The 19,931-nt window shown below is 44.8% G+C and overlaps 1 protein-coding gene across 1 annotated transcript; it reads right to left on the bottom strand.

The window, feature by feature from the left end:
* Nucleotides 1–2,186: 2,186 nt before the first annotated feature.
* On the bottom strand, nt 2,187–4,523 carry MYF6 (myogenic factor 6). The gene is made up of 3 exons (XM_083179659.1): nt 4,014–4,523; nt 2,722–2,812; nt 2,187–2,320 (listed from the first exon to the last, which is right to left on the bottom strand). The coding sequence occupies exons 1-3, from the start codon at nt 4,521–4,523 to the stop codon at nt 2,187–2,189; spliced, it is 735 nt and encodes a 244-aa protein (XP_083035785.1).
* Nucleotides 4,524–19,931: the final 15,408 nt, after the last annotated feature.

Genomic DNA, 19,931 nt, shown 5'->3' with positions numbered 1-19,931 from the left:
GGATGTCCAGGCCACATACAGTAAGTACAGTAAGTCTAAAAAGATGAAAAGCTGAGGACTTCACCAAAAACTCCAATAGTAGATGATAAAAAAGTAATGATACAAATAATACACATCTTAGATACAAGTACTGATAAGCAACTTAGACAGATGAAGTAGAAGAGAGAGTTGGAATAAGCAGTTGTGCAGAGAGGTGTGTGTGGGTACCCTTTATCAGGTGGCCCATTGGTGGGGCCCAGGTCTCGCTGCCCTCCCCTTCCCATTGCTGATAGCCATGTGTCTGGCAGGATAAGAGGACTGACAGCTACTACAGCAGCCTCTCTCCCCAGCTAACCATACAGCACATGCTGCGTGCTGGGGAGAGAGCCAGCTGCAACAGCAGTCTGTCAGTCCTCTCTCCCTAGGCAAGATGTACTAAGCCTTGAAGAGGGATAAAATGGAGAGTGATAAACCACCAGCCAGTCAGCTACTAGGTGTCATGTTAAAGGCTGTGTTTGAAAATTGAGAGGTGCTGATTGGTTGGTGCGTTATCACTCTCCATTGTATCACTTTTCATACTTAATACATCTTCCCTCTGTGCTATGTGATGACCGGATATTGTTTCTTTTTTTTAGGATTTAAAAGTAGCAGAGCTGACCACACCTCCCCCAATGGCGCCCCTGGAAATAAGAGGGGGAGAAGGTGAAAAAGCAGGGTTGATGAAAAAAGAGAGGGAACAAAAGTCCCATACAATCTAGTGTAAAATATTTATAGCCAACTTTATAAACCTAATCCAACATTTTAACATCCATTGTAACTTTAGTTTAATGTATGTTTTTGACTAATGATTTTTATATAGAAATGACATGGTTTTGTAGATAAACATATACTATATCATGGTTTACCAACATTTTAAAATAGTTTCCATGGACAGTTTGCTGCTGATTGGGAGCCACTAATCAAATTACGTGGACAGTGGAACCCAAAAATCCCCACTATGTGTACCGAACTCTGCTATGCCTCAGTATATATTAAATTCTAATGCTTAGAAAGTAAGAACATATTAATTTATTGCATTCTCTATGCAGAAGAAACATTCTACAATACAATACTGAAAAATACAGATATTTCCAGGCGGTATTGTTTGAACGGTTGACAGTTAGCATGTCAAGATTCATAATGTCGACACCACAGTGATGACATCAGAATGCCAATTTGTTACAAACTGTCACTGGGAACCAGATCAAACATGCTGAAACTGTTCACCTGATAACTGTTGACTGGATGACTGTTGACCGGATGACTGTTGACAAGTCATACCAAACGCACACCTCTCCCAGAAAATTAGGGCCAGTTAACAATATGCAGAAGTATTATAACAAGCAAATATCTGGAATGAATATAGCTTTATATGAAAAGCCTCTGATACAACTTCATCGATCTATATGGCCCATAACTGTGATGACCATAATGTATCCTGCCAGGACAGGCCAAGAGTCATGGTACCAATTGTGGAATCATCATTACCAAATCATCTTGGTTATTTTGTAATGACCAAAGCTCAAACTGAACCACAAATCCTGCAGACCATCTGATAGCATTTAGGGGTACTTCTGAAAATTGGTTTTATTTTCAATATTTCTAAATATTTAAAGATTAGATAATGAACCAAGAATATATAGAGCAAACAGTTTTATTTAACAGTGTACATATATTAATGTATTAATAAGTTGACATACATTATGCTATCTCATATTTAAAATTAAATGTCCACTTCTGTAATTAAATAAACTGCACAAAAGAAGCCAGGGAATTATTAGTACGGAAATACGAATATAAAATTGCATCTTTGAACATACAAAGACAGGAATGAATTTGCTCTGAATGTTAAGGAAATTAATGTTTTCAGAATGAAAGACCTTTCAGTAACAAACAGAACTGTGCTTTTTAGAAAATCTTTCTTGGAACGATTAAGGGGATTTTTTAAAATTAAATTTGGCTTTACACTCCCAGGAATTCACATTCCATATCGCCACATATTTATAATGCAGACATTTTTAGGGTGATCGATTTAATAAATAGAACCCTTAATATTATTTACACCCTTCTCTAATTGGGGGCCGATGTCCAGCTCTTTACTAATGGTTCATCTTCTACGCCAGACATAACTGTTGATGGTAGACTGCACTGGTAGATGGCACAAACTCTTACATGGGGTTACTGGGTTCTACCATCTCCGGTACAGTGCATGGGATCTTCGGCTGTTCAGATGATATACTGTCCACTATAGAAGAGAGACACTGGAGACTGCTGGAGGCTGACGACTCGGGAATTGATCCTTCTGTAAAAGAAACGCAAGTGATGCATACTACAAGTGAACATAATTACAGCTAAATGAGCAGTTTAATGACAGTGACATACTTGTACTAGTGTAAAGTTAGTGCATAGTTGTCATTTTTGCAATAGGAAAACAAATCACTAGTTTGGCAGAATAGGAAAATAATATTTTCTTTCTCAAAGTGACGCTGGTGTATTGATATTTATAAGCCCCCGTGACTTAATGGCTGTAATTCATCTTCATAGCTTGCTTTTAATGATGTCTTTTTAGTGGTAGGCTTGTGTTGCTTGTAATACCCCTGATTTATTAGAAACACTTGACACCAGTATAGGGGTGGGTGAAGTGTGTAACTGGCTGTCATGTACATCGAATAGCATAAACTGTTAGTGAATACATCAATTTACCTTCTTTGGGATGGAGTTCTGTCATTGTGGAATGATTGGAAAGTTTGCGCCAGTCCGTATGGCAGTTACATAGGAAATCTTCTTTTTGAACCTGAAATAATCAAAGAACACACACAATTCACTGAACAGATATTAACATGATTGGTTATCACTTATCTGCTGTAGTTTATGGTTTTATACAGCAGATAATCAATGTTTTCAACATGTGATTGAGATCATTTCTATAATTTGGACAAATTAAAGCGTTCATCAAGTTTCAGATTTGACTACGCCTAAGCAAGCCATGATTTCCCAACCAATGTAGCACCAACTACAAATGATACAATATATTATACAGCATGATTTTCAGATGCAAATTGGGATACAAAACTTGTTGGGAATTATAGTGAATTTTTTTTTCAAAAACATTCACAACCCAGATGGATCCAAAAATATAGGTTCTGTGCATCTTAATTAAAATACCAGAGGTACAGATATTATACCTATAGAAGATTGTCATAAATAAGTTTTCCATTTTGGATAACATTGCTTTCACTTTAGAGTTTAATAATTATTCCTACTATTAGGAAATGTATAGTTTATTTGTCCCATTAAACCTGCCAAATTGGAATTAAATTTTTCCAAAATTTTTATAGTTTTGCCTTAACTTTATAGCTATTGTTTATAGCTATATTTTCCATGTTATTACCAGTGCCAGCACTTTTCTGTCCCCCGTTACGTTTTAGTACCGAAGATACGTCTACCAAGGTAAATGAGAAGTGAAGTGTTTTTGCAGCAGAAATAGTCTGCTATTATATTCGTGAAAGCATTAGGAATATTGCTGTAGCTTTCTAGAGCGCTCCTTTGCTGTTTGGTGCTACATTTAGCAGGCTTCAAATACATTTCTGTGACAGCTGCAGCAACAAATTCTTGGCTGAATAATGCTGACGGTGACGTACACTTCTCTTTTATGGCACAATACTGCATTTTATTTCTTGTATACTTTTGAGCATGCCTTGGCTATATTTTCTGCTAATTGTTATCAAATTATGCAATTTAAGATTTTTATAAAACTGAACTTTTTTTTTTGTGTTTTTTTACAAACCTGTTTTGCATTGTTGCGTAATAAAGTAGGGCATCTATATAAATACGCATTGTCCTGTAACATCCGTTCTATCTCTTTATGTATAGATTATTCCTCATAGTGCATGTTTTTGACTCAGTTGGCTACCGTGTCTAAGTTCATCCTAATAAGCTTAATAATTTAAACGAGAACTATGTACAATGTGGACCAAACACACTTTATTGCTTACATCCGCATCCTTAGGGTTATATGTGAACGGTTCATCTGCTTTCTGGGGCTTGTCTTGCTGATCCAAACTGTGCAACAGGTCCTGCAGCCTCTCTATGTAATTTATTGCACTGCGTAGGATTTCAACTTTGGGGAGTCTCTGGTTTGGGTTGGCAACAGTTCTTCGTTTTAGAGCCTCAAATGCTTCATTAATCTTCTTTAACCTTCTCCGTTCCCGCAAAGTGGCTGCCTTCCTTCTATCAGTTGGGGCAGACTTCCGTTTGCATGTCTTACAAGCCCAAATCAAACATTGTCCAGGGCAGTGGGGCTGCAGACCAGGTGGGACTAAAACATGTTCCTCTCCACCACTGTCACTCCCAGCATCTCCTGGCAATTGATCCTGACAAGGGGATAAAGTACCCTCACTACCTGGATACAAAGGAGATCCATCTGTCATTTCCAGTTGTTGAAATGCTCCATTATCTCCTTCCAAATAAAAGAAATAGGAACTTGTTTCAAAAAGGTCCATCATTATGCTTTGCCCTTGATTACTGCAACTGTCTTGGTTAAGTGATGTGCTCAAAACAGCACAGCCCTAAAGGAATTTAATTAGTACAGTGACATAAGTCTCTGTCTTTATATAGCTACTGAAACCCTATCCAACTTTTATCTGTCGCAGTGCATCACCCTTCAAAACTGATTTCAGGAGTCTCCTGGGTGCAGCCCTCCTAGCTACAGTACAACATCTATGGAGATGAAATCCCCTTCAAGGTTAACTTGGAAGCAAATGGAAAATTAAATGGCTGCTTCCAGGACTAATATTAGCCTGTAGTACAGTACAATAAATGTAGTTTTCCATCAGCCCCCAAAACTCTCATTTTAAATATACAACAATTAAAAAAACAACAACACAATTTATAATGATAACTTTAGCTACATAAAAAGTATCATGTCAGGCATGCTAAGGTCTGCAAATATAAAATGAGCACTGTGTGTTGGCTTAGAACACTGGATTGGATTTTTATTATAACACCCTGACCTTTTATAGTGCCTGTGATATGAGTCATGCATATTGGGTACACTATATAACTCACCCACTTTTACATAGTTCTATATCTTTGTAAGATCGGAGGCACTAATCTCTCACTGTGTGAAAATCCTGCTGTTCCTGGTTTGGTGTTTCATAGTCACAATAGCATGTAGGGTAATCTGTACAGTGATTTAAATTTAAATGACCACACATCCTGTGTCCGTAGCTGCCAATTGGCAAGCTATTCCGTTCTCTCAGCATTACTTCACAACATGAAATATACACTTTGACCGTGGTGCCAGAGATATCTTCTTACCAAGTTATTGAGCTTTTATACCACTGTACATTTTCTTAGTTATAAAAAGTACATTTGTATAAAAAAAAAACAGTTAACCAATCTTTTTTTTTGTTATTGTTGTGCAGAAGAAGTTAGTACTATGGCCCTTATTCAAAGTACAAAGTTGTTCTCAAAATGGGCAAAACCATGTACACTGCAAAGGGGGGGGGGGGGGGCAGATGGAACATGTAAAGAGAGAGTCAGATTTGTGTGAGTTATTTTATTTCTGTGCAGTGTAAATACTGGCTGCATTATTCTTACACTGCAATTTAGATTTCAATTTCAACACACCCCACCCAAATTGAACTCTCTCTGCACATGTTACATCTGCCCCACCTGCAGTGCACATGGTTTTGTCCATTTTGAGAACAAATTTGTACTGCGATTAGATCTGAATAAGGGCCTTAGTACATAATATTTGTACCACTAATCTTAAATCATACATGCCTACTCTCCCAGATCCGACAGGAGGCTCCCAAAAATCATGCGACTCTCTTTTCCCCGTATCTCCCGAAGGATGTGCATTTCTCCAACATCCCAGAACCCCCGTATGCAGCCGTTTACTTTGACAGTAAAGTGGCGAGTCCAGGTGGTTGATGACACGATTCTTGCTGAATCGCATTTCTCAAGTCACAGTTATATATCGCCCCCACCGACTGAGCCATCCTGGCTTCTCTGTGGTGGGCCCAGGTAATTTATCAGGGGTGTGGCTTTGCACCTTATGCAAAATATTATTGCAAAAAGTGTCTGCAGTTTTGCAGATTTGGAGCCAGTGTGATCTCTCCCCCAATGCACCCCCCTACCACATAGACAGAAGAGAGTACTGCTGCTGTTATACATATAAAAAATAAAAGGAAAACAGTGCTCCTCACTACTATGGGGGGAATTAAAGTGTTTTGTATGCAGATGGAACATGACAGAGAAAATCAAGTGTACTACACATAGGAAATGGATCAAAACACATTACTTCTGACATTTAACCACTACCCTAAGTCATTAAAATGGGTGTGGTATGGGGTTCCGACAGTCACTATCCTGACATTGGGATCCCAACTACCGCTGCTCCAACAGGGGGACGAGCACACTCTCTACGCTCGCCACAGGTTCTATTCTCCCTCTATGGGGGTCGTGGACCACCACAAGGGAGAATAGCCCATGTGAGTCGGGATCCCCCTTGTCTGAGCACCGGCAGTTGGGATCCCGATGTCGGGATACTGACTGTCGGGATCCCCTCTGTCGGAGCGTCATCCGGTACCCATTAAAAAATGGCCTTCCAAAATCACAGATGTGAAGAGTGGCAAAAATATCAAGCACTCTAACTCAAACCCAGGTGCAGCTTGAAAATTATAAACAAGTTTGTAACATTAGGGACATGAGGGTGCACATGGATGTTGCTGACTTTGATCCTCCACTAGTTATACCTGGATGCTACAAATGCCTCAATTGTACCAATTGCAAACATATGTTGACAGGACCCAACTTTCTAATACTAATAACTCAATCCAACTTGGAAAAGACTAACTACCATGTAATTTCCGTGGTGGTACTCCCCGTCAGGAAAATAGTGCAAAAGAAAAACGTTATCGAAAGAAGACTCTTTGTTGGGGGCACTGCTTATGAAAAATGGAACAGACACAACAGGTCGTGTTGTGAAAGACACACACACACACACACACACACATATATATCTACTAGGTGATTCATCGCGCCCTACGGGCGCTCTTCACACCATCGTAAGGGACTCCGTCCCTTAACCTGTGAACTGATTTTTGTAGGGGTGGGGGGTATACTGCGGGATTGAGAGGGGCAGGTGCGGTGTTTATGCAGGTGGATGTGGGAGTGCTGGAGGGGTGGGTGCGTGGTGTTGAAGGTGCGGTGGGTGAGGATGGGGGTGCAAGAGTGCCATGGGTGGGGGAAGGTGCTGTGGGTGGGGAAGTGGCGGGTGTGGGGTTACTGTAGGTGGATTTGCAGTTGCGGGGGTGGCTCGTGTGGATTGGTGTGGTGGTGCACCATTTCAGTGACGGGCAGTCAGGTGGCTGTTGGAGCAGATGTGGTTATGGGTTGAGGAGGGATGGATGCATGGGTACTGTGAGTGGGGGATGGGCAAGTGTGGTGTTGGCGCGGCTGTGTGTAGGTGTACAGGTTGAGGAGGTCCGGTTGCAGGGAGTGCATTAGGGTGTTGCAGGTGCGGGGTTGGCACAGGTGAGGGAGGGTGTCTGGTGGGTAAGGGTGTACCCCTGGTTGGCTGAAGACTTCCTGTGTGCCACGATCACTGTGTGGGCTCCCTTTGACCTGTCTCCTGGTCCCTGTCTGTTTCCATCGTGTGTCTGGCGGCCATATTGGAGGGGATTGCCCAGCACTGCTGCCTGCGCTCCCCCCCACACACAGACTTCCACTTCGCATCTGCTGAGTAGATAGCGGTTGGGTGCCCGCCAGCTAACCCCGATGATACCTCATCCCACCTGGTGCTAAGGTACCTCTGTTCTGGCCCCTGCTCCTGGGTCTCCGACGTGCGTCTGGCGGCCATAATGGAGCAGGCATCCTGGCACTGCTGCCTTTACCCTGCTGTCTGGCGGCATGTCCAGATTTAGACCTGCGGTGGGGGAGAGAACCGAGCCTGATTGACCGCTCCCTGGCCCTGGTAGCTTCGCCTCCTGTCTGGTGTGACCTGCGGCCGCATGCCGCAAGACAGCAGGGTAGAGGCAGCAGGGCCAGGTTGGCTGCTCCAATATGGCCACCGGACGCACATCGGGGACCCAGGCTGGGAACAGAAGTACATTAGCACCGGGTGGGAGTCAGGGGGCAGGCGGCAGTCAGCCGCTTCACCTCCTACCTGGTGCGAACTGCGGCCGCATTCCTGCAAGACAGCAGGGTAGAGGCAGCAGGGCCAGGCTGGGAGCAGGGACCAAACAGAGGTACATTAGCACCGGGTGGGAGTCAGGGGGCAGGCGGGCAGTCAGCCGCTATCCATGCGGCTGAGTGGAAGTCCGTGCGTTTGGGAGTGTGGAAGCAGCAGCGCTGGGCAGTCCCCTCCAATATGGCCGTTGGACACATGAAGGAGACCCAGGGCAGGAGCAGGAGGTATGAGACCAGGAGGCAGGTCAAATGGAGCCCACACAGTGATCGGGGCACTCAAGAAGTCTTCAGCCACCCAGGGGGATTTTAATTTGATGCCACCTGTGTAGTATAATAGGCAGGAGTCTGTAGGCAGGACTCCTACTCCATGAACAGCTAGGCCACGCCCCTTCAAACTCCGATCAGGGCTAATAGCCTATCAGCACAACCTATGTGTCTCTCTGACTCCACCTAGCGTTATGGACACATGATTGACACATGTAGCCAAATATATAAGAGATATGTATATGTACTGTATATAGCTATAACCAATAGAGATATACTCTAAGACACTTGATGGGTTAATGTAATGTATTACTGATTAAGAAAATGATTATGCCCCTATGGTATCCTTGTTAACAGAAAAATAATAATACTTTTTATTGTTATACTCCTTAAATTTAAATGACAACTCTCCAATGTACAGAAGATGCTGGAGTCAGCGCAGCCCTAGAGGATGCGGGAAAGGACACCTGAGTGTGTAGTGCTAACCTTGTTTCTGCTTTCTTACCATCATGAGTGTGTCAGCAGGTGGTAGATGAGAGAACCCAAGGAGAATAAACATATATGTGCGTGTCTTTTCACCACATGACCTGTCGTGTCTGTTCCATTTTTCATAAGCAGCGCACCCAACAAAGTCTTCTTTCTCTACCGTTTTTCTTTAACATTCACATAGTGACAAGATGTACAATATTAGATATTTCCTTAATTGCCAGTCATCTTTTGTGGTATACTGTATGTGATTATTTACTCCTGCAATAAATATTACATGGGTAAAACCATAAGAACAGTGCGCGAACGGGTGGCTCTTCACCACTCAGCAATTAAAATGGCTCTTAAAAACGAGACTGCTGAACAACAGGTGGCAAGACACTTTCTTCAATTAGGACCCTCCCTTAAACATCAAATCATTGATCATGTACCTTTATCTCTAAGAGGGGGTGACTGCGGAGGCCACTAACTAAAGTTGCAACCAAAGAATATTAAATACCATACAGCCATTTGGACTGAATAAAACATTTGCTTGGGGAACTTTACTTAGAACATTTGAGATCAACAACTTGACAACAGTCCATTCCATGTGATCCTTGAAGAGACATTTCTATCTATTTATATGTATAATCTTATGTGATAGCTGCTTCTACTCTTGCTCTCTGTGTAGAGTTTTTATATACTTGGGGGGTTAGATGGGAGTTCTATTGAAGATGAGATGTTGATCATAGCAACCAATCAGAATGGACTTAATTATTTAGAACCTTCGAGAACATAATAGATAGAATCTGGTTGGTTGCACATAGCAACATACCATCTTTAATAAATAAACCCCTTTGTTTTTACTAAATTATGTGCAGAGTTTATATGTACCCATCTGGCTGTAGCTTACCTTAATATGCATTCCAGAGATATTTAATCCCCTTTTACTACATTGTTCTCTGGCGATTTTGGATGATCATTCGGTACTTGTTTCCTAGCACGGCGCTCACGATTTTAATCTTATGACATCGTTTTGATCGCATTGATCGTATCGCATGCGACCAGATCACATGCGATCGATGCGATCAAAATGATTTTTTCATTGTACAGGCACCCTGATGGGTGATTACTATGTTATATGCACCCCCATTGTTAACGCCACCCCCACTATGAAGGCCAACCCGAAGCGTGGCGAGCGGCGGCGGTACGCGTCCTCTGTCCTTTTCATACCCCCACTATCCACGTCGGCGTGGAGTTGATTCTCTATAGTGTGGCGAGTGCAGCGAGCCACCGAGCCCAAAGTGTGGAGAGCGCAGCGAGCTACGTGAAGGGACACGGATTACTTCACATGTATTCCGCGTCCGCTCGCTGCGCTTCGGGCTCGGTGGCTCGCTGCTCTCACCACACTATATAAAATCAACTCCACGCCGACGTGGATAGTGGGGGTTTGAAAAGGTCAGAGGATGCGTACCGCCGCCCCTCGCGGGCTCGTTGCGCTCGCCACGCTTCGGGTTGGCGTTGATAGTGGGGGTGGCGTTAACAATGGGGGTGCATTTAACATAATAATCACCCATCAGACTGCCTGTACAATTACAAATCACATCGCATGCCATTCTAATGCAATATTAAAATTGTACAGTGCGGCTTTTAGGACCCGAAAATCGGGTCCCATCGCATACCATCGCATACCTTAATTAGTGGTATGCGATGGCATAAGATGGGCGCCGTGCTAGGAAACAAGTACCGATCATTCTTATTTATAGTGATTGTATATAACTGACCAATGTGGTATTAACACGGGCAGTGGTGTAACTATAGAGGGTGCAGGGGATGCAACTGCTATGGGGCCCGGCCGCTTGGGGGGCCCGAGGACCCAACAGGCTATCCCCTGCACCCTATATAATTACAGCACTGCCTGCAACCTTTTCAATATTGTTTTCCCAAAAAAATTGCGGTGCGGGGCTGCGCTGCCGTCTGCCACTCTAAGTTGCTGGAGTGTCAGAGATGGAAGCTTGGAGGTGGGCGACTACATGAAGCGCCTGACTAGAGGGCGCTGCAGCTTCCCTCTCCATTTGCCTGCGGGGAGTGGGGTTTGTGGTGTCCATGTCCGGGTGTCCCAGCTGACTGAGCCTGTGAGCAGCAAGGAGAGAGCAGTCAGCGTGCGGCTCAGTGGCGTAGCTATAGCTCCGCAGCCCCCGTGGTGGCGGGGAGGCGCAGAGAACCTGTGGGCGCCGGGGGTCTGCGGGGCTATAGCTACCACTTACCCGTTGCTGTCCCTCCGCATCTGCCTGTCACGGTCCCATATCTCCCATTTTCTGTCTGCAGTATGGGGGCAGCCATTTTCTAAGAGTCCGTTTTCATTATAGCAGCAGGAGCCGGCGCCGGGAGAGACGGACCGTGACAGGCAGATGCGGCCGGGCAGGTACGTTGAGGGGAGGGAGGGGGCCGAGGGGAGGGGGGCACCGAAAAATATGCAGCGGGGGGGGGGGGGGGGGGGCGACAATTAGGTAGTTACGCCACTGGTGCGGCTAGAAGGAGGAAGCCAATCGCTCGGTAAGGCATTTTTACCAACAGACACCCTGCGGCTCCTTCACAAGAGGAGCACTGGTGTTCCATGTACGCTGCACAGGGATGTCGGAGAGAGGGCAGTAACGGAGCTCCTACCTAATGAGGCACCGCAGCAGAGAGTCAGATGGCTGCTTACATCTATGCACACAGGATGGATGGGCAGTAATAAGTATACTCTCAGCTAGGAGCAGGTAGGGGGGTGGGGATGTTGTAGATGGGCTAATGGCTGCTTACAGAGGTGCTATTTTACTCCTCCCCTGTGCATTACATGTTTTGCCCTCACAACCAGCATGTGCCTACCAACCTCCCTCACCTTCAATTGTCAGTCTGCCCTCCTCTGTCACCTGCACATGCCTGCCGACTAACCCCCACAGATATCAGCTTGGACCCCTCTCTGACGTGCATCTGCCTGCCCCCCTCTATGACCTGCACTTACCTGCTCCCTCTCCAGTCCCCGCCGCCTCCCCCGCCATTGCCGCAGGTACCCCTCGCCGCCCCGATTGCCCCCCTAACCCTGCCCATCTCCCTAAAGCGGAGACGGGCAGGGACACGCAGTGTCCCCGCCGAGAGACTGGGACACGTGTGCATGTGAGACGCACGCGCGTCCCAGTTCAGTGTAGCCCCTGCCGCCGGCGCTCGCCAGCGGGGAGGGTCTGGCGAGCCCCGGCCTAGGATGGCAGGGGCTACATCTGTATGTAATGGGGTGTGAGAATAGGAAAGTGACAGATTTTGAGAGAGTTTTTCCAATTGTTCAAAGTGGCAATAATTTACACTGAAAAACAAGGTTTTTATATGCAGTTGATTACCGCTTTAAAAAATAAGGAAACTTTCCCAAAATCTCTCACTTTTCGATTCTCACACCTTATTACATTTTGCCCAAAATGTCTGACTACAGGTGCATTATTGACATTGACTGTAACCAAGGCAATTTTATTTTTTATATATTCTTTATTTTGGTTTTTCAAAGAAAAATACAATTGTTACAGACTTTTCAAACATGTAAAGCAATACAGAGTCAAATATGATCGTGGTAAGGAGCATTATATTTGCATCAGCATAGAGAGGACAGTCATCCTGCATCAACCATAGTTACCTCAGATGCTGTCCTTACATGGTGGAGAATCATATTTCTGAAATGTCTAATCAAGTAAAACATTTAGAACATTGTACTTTGAAACTGTAGTCATATTAACATCAACATCAAAATTGACAAGACAAGGGAGATAGATGGGAGGGGGGGTAGAGTTTGGGAAGAAAGGGAGGTGGAGTAATGGGCTTGGGAGAGGGGCCTCCAGACTGGGTATGTTTGGTAGTGAGGATTTTCTCCGGTATTTTTGATAGTTTGTATTGGCAGTCGGACTCAGGGGGATTCCATTGGTATATGGTCTTTGTATGTGGTAGTGGTTTTAAAGTCGAGCCAAGGTAGCGAAGTGGCCACGTAGTCTGAATGTTTTTCTAATGCTGAGTAATAAATATCTTCCATGGCTCTATAAAACTCTATTCTGTGGAACCATTCCCAAACTGTGGGGGGCTCTGGAGACCTCCAACGGACCGGTATCACAGCTCTTGCTGTGTTGTTTAGGTATTTAAGAAGTGATTGCTTGTATTTGGAAGGAGGAGTGGCAGTGTGGGAGAGTAGCCAGAAGTCAATATTGATTGGGGTTTGGAACCCCAGTATCTCAGAAGAAAGTTGAATAACTCTATTCCAAAAGGCCCACCATATATGTACCAGAGTCCCCTGTTCCTTGCCACAACGCCAACAAAGAGGGGAGATTGAGGGAAACATATTATGCAGTAGGGTGGGGCATCAATACCCCCTAGTAAGCAATTTGTACTGCGTTTCCACTACCTCCAAACTCATAGAACAGCGTGCCATAATGTCACAATGCTTTTACCAATTTATATGTATCCCCCGGGGGAGAGATCAGAGTCCTAGGCTTTACAATAGGAAGGGATGTTTGTGGTATAATTATGTAGTATATGTCGTATAATCTTGTAGATAGCTGATATGACATGGACAGGTTTTGAGGAGCGGGAACACAGCACCTCAAAGGGTGTAAGATATTTTGCCAATGCAACATATGACCTCTGTGAATGGAGAAAATTACGTAGTTGGAGGTAAAACCAGAAGTCTGTTGAAGGAATATTAGTGTCTGCGCACAGGTCACTAAAGGAATTAATCTTTCCCCCTGAAATCAAGTGTATCACCCTTGTCAGGCCCGCCAGTCGCCATCTAGCGGACACCTGTCCCTTAATGCCCGGTGGGAACTTTGGGTTGTTAAGAAGCGGGAGCAGTAGGGAATCCGGTGAGGAGAGATCTAGTTTGTAACGCAGAGATCCCCAGAGAGACAATGTGGGTCCAACAGTCAAATGAGTAGACCGGCTGATGACAGGGAGCCATGGAACCGCCTGGAGGCATAGGCCTGAGGACCATCTTTCCAAGTCAACAGTTTCAGTGGTATAGTCTGAAAGAGGTATAGCCATCTGGGTAGTATATTAATTTTCACAATGTTTATTTCTGTGTGAGCCATTGCGTCATTTCTTTATGCAGCATTTGTAACAGTGGAATGTGATTAAGAGTCATTGTCGTCGGTAGGGAGGAGGGAATGAGAATGCCCAGATATTTAATATGCGTTGGATGCCATGCGAAGGGGAATTTAGGGCTCAGGGACAAGACTAAATCAAAAGGGAGAGAAATATTGAGAGCCGTAGATTTAGTGTAATTAATCTTAAAGTTTGACATTGATCCAAACCGGGAAAAGTCCCTCATAAGGTTGGGCAGGGATACGGCTGGGTTCGTGATAATTGCCAGGAGGTCATCAGCAAATAAGGCTAAGCAGTGCTTTGTAGTACCAACTGTCAATCCCTCAATGTTCGGGTTCATTTTGAAGGCTCTGGCCAGAGCCTCCATACAAAGAACAAATATTAACGGTGACAGCGGGCAGCCTTGCCTGGTGCCATTGGAAATGGTTATTGGGTTGGAGAGTATTCCATTAATTCTTACCTGAGCTGAGGGAGATCTATATAGGGCAAGGATTTTTTGCAAGAAATTCTCACCTATTCCCAGGTGACACAGTGTAACCAAGGCCTTTTTGATGCAGGAACTGTTCAAAGTGATCCCACTCTTTCAACATCAAAATCATTTTGTTTACATAAAAACCTGACAAGGGCACACAATGAAATATACAACAAAGCAGCTTCCACAATATAAATGATGTCCAATGACATATTCTGATCTGCGTATCAATGAATATGCCACCAGTTGTTAGAAAACGACAATTCACTCATCACTGACATTCATAGGCCCTAGGCCCATGACATACATCAGACTTGACCACCAGATTATTTATACTTTTACTTCACTGTTTGCAAGTAGGACCACGGCCTGTATCTGTCTGTGTGACGTACCAAAGACATAATAAAGAGATCCCAGATTTTAGTTGACACAATGGAATATATGTTTATCGAAACTCAACAACTAAGAACTTTATCCTGTTTACAAAAGATCATCTCTATTCCGTGTCAGACATTTGAATATTCTGTGACTGGTTAGATTTCTGTTTAGTCATATCTCCTCTGTATTTTGTCCTATTGTTTCCTTTGCTTGAGGAATCTGAAGCAGACATCACCTCTACATCTCTCAACAGTTGTGAATAGAGTAGGCCACGTTTAATGAGCCATGGATGAAAGCTGTCTGCCATAATAAAAGTGTTTATATCAGTGTCCTTCCTATAGATGTAAATGGAAAGTCCCCAAGGGGTATTGGTAACCAAAACATAGAGGTAATTAATAGAATAAGTCCTAGAAACTAAGAAATGTATAGTGGTGCAGCATAGTATTTGTTCCTACCAGGCCCATCCATATGTGCAATGGGGGCACATGTACGGAGCAAAATGGAAAATAAGTAGCGCTATACAATAATATACAATTGAAAAAACATGATTTAATTAAATAAAAAATAAATAAAATAAAAAAAGCACAGTAAAAACATAAAAACCACAAGGCACCTTTGACACTTAGAGAGAATGAATAAACAAGCCATGTGTGGATCCATTCCTATAAATACCGCCAAAGAGAGTCCACATGTAAAGACCAATAGAAAAAGTATTTCTTTAGTAAAAATGGTAGATGTATAATTACCACAGTTTTTGTCCATTTGGGGAATTAATCCAATTAGGAATGCATAGCAGCAGTATCCTCCATAATGGCAGCGTGGTGGGTGAGGGGATTCCTCTGGAGTAGCAGCAATGTGGTATGTAAAATCAGAATAGCAGCTTGTTTGGATCCAATGGGTGCAAACGTGGCAAACAAGTGTCCAGGAACTCTGTTCTTCCTTATGTGTTACGCTGTAGCAAGGCACAGCTTTGTTTTTTAAACTACAATGAGCATGGGCATGGCCAGTTTAAGGCCCCTCAGCACCCTAGGCAAAAGTTGAATCAACTTGCTTAGAAGGGACCCCTGCTGCTTCTTCCAAGGATGCAGCAGGGATAGCTAACCGCACCTGAATGACCCCTCTGAGCAGAGAAGCTTGTGGCAGCAGGCCGCCCTTAGAGTGCATACAATTCAGCACAGCTGATTATAGATGGACTTTAGCTCCGGGATCAGCTGTGTAGGAAGGTAGAGCAGAGCAGCAGAACTCGGGACCAAAGCCCACAAAATGCCATCTGAAGATGGTATTATGTAAGTCTGAAAAGTTTTAATAATTGAAGCTTGTTATATCTGGGAAGATTCATTCCCTGTTAGGGAATGCACAAAGCTTGAAAAGTGCTAAAAAGGAGAGTGATAAACCCCCAGCCAATCAGCTTGTAACTGCCATGTCGCAGGCTGTGTTTGAAAAATGGCAGTTATGAGCGGATTGGCTGGTGGTTTATCACTCTCCATTATCACTTTTCATGGCTTAGTACATCTGGCCTAAGGCTTGTGTGACAATTTGCTATTTAGTGAGATGCTCAGTAAACAGACATGCACAATCCTTTATGATGAAGTGTATATTCATTCCACCTCCCCAGTTTCCCACTTGTTGGTGTTTATGACAGGTATACTGTACATGCTGTAACACATGTGGGTACTCTTTACCTAGAACGGCGCCCGTCGCGGGCATCGCGGGTACATTTATGCCTGCCCGCGACGCGACCGACGCGATGCCCGCGATTTTCCCATTGAAAACCATGTTAAACCTGAAAAATCGCGTCGGTCGCGTCGCGGCCGGCCATAAACGTACCCGCGATGCCCGCGACGCGATGCTCCCGATTTCCCATAGGAAGCAATGTTAAAAGCCGCGATGGACCCGATTTTAGTGTTAAATGCCTCAATCCACCCGATTTGGCCATAGGAATCAATGTTAAATGGGCTACAGAGCCCATTAACCCTTAAATGTCCCCCCAAATTTTTAACGCCACCCCACGATCAACGCCAACCCGAAGCGTGGCGAGCGCAGCGAGCCCGCGAGGGGCGGCGGTACGCGTCCTCCGACCTTTTCATGCCCTACTATCCACGTCGGCGTGGTGTGAGAATAGAATAGTGTGGCGAGCGCAGCGAGCCACCGAGCCCGAAGCGTGGCGAGCGCAGCGAGCCCCGCGAGGGGACGCGGATACCTTCACAGGTAAGCGCGTCCCCTCGCGGGCTTCACAGGTGTCCGTGGCCTCGCGGGGCTCGCTGCGCTCGCCACGCTTCGGGCTCGGTGGCTCGCTGCGCTCGCCACACTATTCTATTCTCAACTCCACGCCGACGTGGATAGTAGGGCATGAAAAGGTCGTAGGACGCGTACCGCCGCCCCTCGCGGGCTCGCTGCGCTCGCCACGCTTCGGGTTGGCGTGGATCGTGGGGTGGCGTACAAAAATTGGGGGGACATTTAAGGGTTAATTGGGGCTATTTGGGCTCTGTAGCCCATTTAACATTGATTCCTATGGGAAAATCGCGGGCATTGAGGCATTTAACGCTAAAATCGCGGTCAATCAGGCTTTTTAACATTGTTCTCTATGGGAAAATCGCGGTAATCGCGGGTACCCGATTTTGATGTACCCGCGATTTACCCGCGATTTACCCGCGATGCCGCGATTACAGCGATTTTACCCGCGATGCCCGCGATTTCAATCGTGGGCGCCGTTCTAGGTAAAGAGTACCCACATGTGTCAGGCACTGTACTGACAAATGGTCACCACTGCACAAACATCTTACTATTTTTGTTGGTTTTTAAAACCCGTTTAAGCCATTAACCCCTTCACGACATATGACGTATATATACGTCATATGGCCGTTGCGGGGGAATCAAGCCAGCTCACGGAGTGAGCTGGCTTGACAGAGAGCAGGTAATGGCTGTATATTACAGCCAGGTCCCTGCTCTCACGGCCACGAGCGGCGAGTTCGCCGATCGTGGCCGTTTAACCCTTTAAGCACCGCGGGCAAAGCGCCCGCAGTGCTTAAATAGCTGATCGGAGGGGGGGCGCCCCCCTCCGGCGCCGATCGGGGCCCCCCGCAGCGAGATCGGAGGGTGCCGATCGGTTGCCATGGTAGCCAGGGGTCTAATGTAGACCCCTGTGCTGGCCGTATATGCATACCTATTACATCCTGCCTCAGGCAGGATGTAATAGGAAGTGCATAAAATCACTACGTTCAGCCATAGAGCTCTATGGCTGAACCTAGTACAGGCGATCGCGCCCCCTAGTGGTCAAGTACACTAGGGGGCCTTGTAGTAAAAGTAAAAAAAAAAAAAAAAAAAATAAAGTTTAAAAATAAAAAAAAATAAAAAAATATTAAAAGTTCAAATCACCCCCCTTTCCCCATTTCCCAAATAAAAATAAAAAAAAAATAAAAAAAATAAACATATTTGGTATCGCCGCGTTCCTAAAAGTCCGATCTATTAAAATATAACATTAGTTATCCCGCACGGTTAAAGGCGTAAACGGAAAATAATCCCCAACGCCAAAACTACGTTTTTTGGTCGCATCGCGTACCCAAAAAAAAATAACTAAAAGAGATCAGAAAGTCGCCCATATCCCATAATGGTATTAATTAAAAAGTACACTTCAGCCCGCAAAAAATGAGCCCTCACCCAGGTCCGTAGGTGGAAAAATAAAAAAGTTATAAGCCGCAGAACATGGCGACGCAACGCAAATTAGAAAAACCGTAAAAGTTGCGATTTTTTTTTTTAGTGGTAAAACATAACGAAAACTATATAAGTTTGGTATCGCCAGAATCGTAATGACCCATAGAATAAAGATAACCCATCATTTTAAACGAACTATGAACTCCAAAAAAACCGTAACCAGCGCAAAATTGTGCAATGGCGTTTTTTTTTTTTTTACCCCACATTGAATTATTTCCTGATTCCCCAGAATATTATACGGTATAGTAAATGGTACCATTACAAAGTACAACTTGTCCCGCAAAAAAAAAGCCCTCATGTGTCTATATAGCCAGAAAATTAAAAAAGTTACGCTTATTTGAACGCAAGGAGGAAAAAAAAAAAAAAAATTACCTTAAAAGGCAATGTCGTGAAGGGGTTAAGATAATATAAGATAATATTTATTGTCATTGTAAAACAACAGAGAAATTGTAAAACAACAAAATTAGAATCTTTTTTTTTTTAAACAGACCTGCAAACATTATTATGCAGTGGGGGCAGGGCCGGATTTGTGCCTAGGCCCGTGAGGCACCGGCCTCAGGGCGGCACCAATTAAGGGCGGCAGGCAGGCTGATATTCTGTTAAAAGGCACAGCGGATGGGCAGCGGCGAGTGACAAGTGCCGCCGCCGCAGACATGAATTATCATATGTAGGCGGCTCGTCACCCTCCACTGCCCACCCACTCTGTCATGCACATTACATCACTGCTTAGTGGCTGGGTCCGACGGTCCCCCTGCGCGTCCAGAAATGGCTCAGGCTCACTGCTGCCGGCTCCCGCCCATTGGCTACTCTAAACACACAGTCTATTGGCTGCTGTGTATCCAGCAGCTGAGCTGAGCGGCGCGCAGATCCTCCCTGCGCTCAGTCAGTCACAGTGTGTGAGCCTGAGAGAGACTGACGGAGACACTGTGCTAATCACTGTACTAATAAGTGCCTCCCTTCGGGTCCTCCGTACAGTGAGCAGTCCAGAGTGCTTAAAAAAATGTTAAGGTGGGCTACAGTTAAATTTTTATGAAATATATATAAAGAACAATGTATATACATATATGATTACATTAAAATAGTGGGAGGGGGGGGCACAAAAATGTTGTGCCTAGGGGCGGCCTGACCCCTAAATTCGCCCCTGAGTGGGGGTTCCTGCTATTGGGCTGCCAGACAGCCAGCACCAGAGCTCTAGAGCTAACCCGCGCACCCCCCTTCCCCTACAATCGCGCACACTACCTCCTGAGCTCTGGTGCTGGCTGTCTGGTAACCTCCTCTCACCAGGCTCCATCAGCAGTAGGGCAGACACAGC

Source organism: Crinia signifera, chromosome 4, assembly GCF_055691185.1.
Source record: "Crinia signifera chromosome 4, ASM5569118v1, whole genome shotgun sequence".
Taxonomy (NCBI): domain Eukaryota; kingdom Metazoa; phylum Chordata; class Amphibia; order Anura; family Myobatrachidae; genus Crinia; species Crinia signifera.
This window is presented reverse-complemented; position numbering and strand designations above follow the sequence as displayed.

Excerpts from the sequence above, each read along its gene's own strand:
- MYF6 (XM_083179659.1), bottom strand. The coding sequence starts at position 4,523 with ATGATGGACCTTTTTGAAACAAGTTCCTATTTCTTTTATTTGGAAGGA. Across the intron at positions 2,813-4,013 it reads ATAACCCTAAGGATGCGGAT|GTTCAAAAAGAAGATTTCCT; the intron begins GTAAGCAATAAA and ends TGATTATTTCAG. Across the intron at positions 2,321-2,721 it reads AGAACTCCATCCCAAAGAAG|AAGGATCAATTCCCGAGTCG; the intron begins GTAAATTGATGT and ends TTTCTTTTACAG.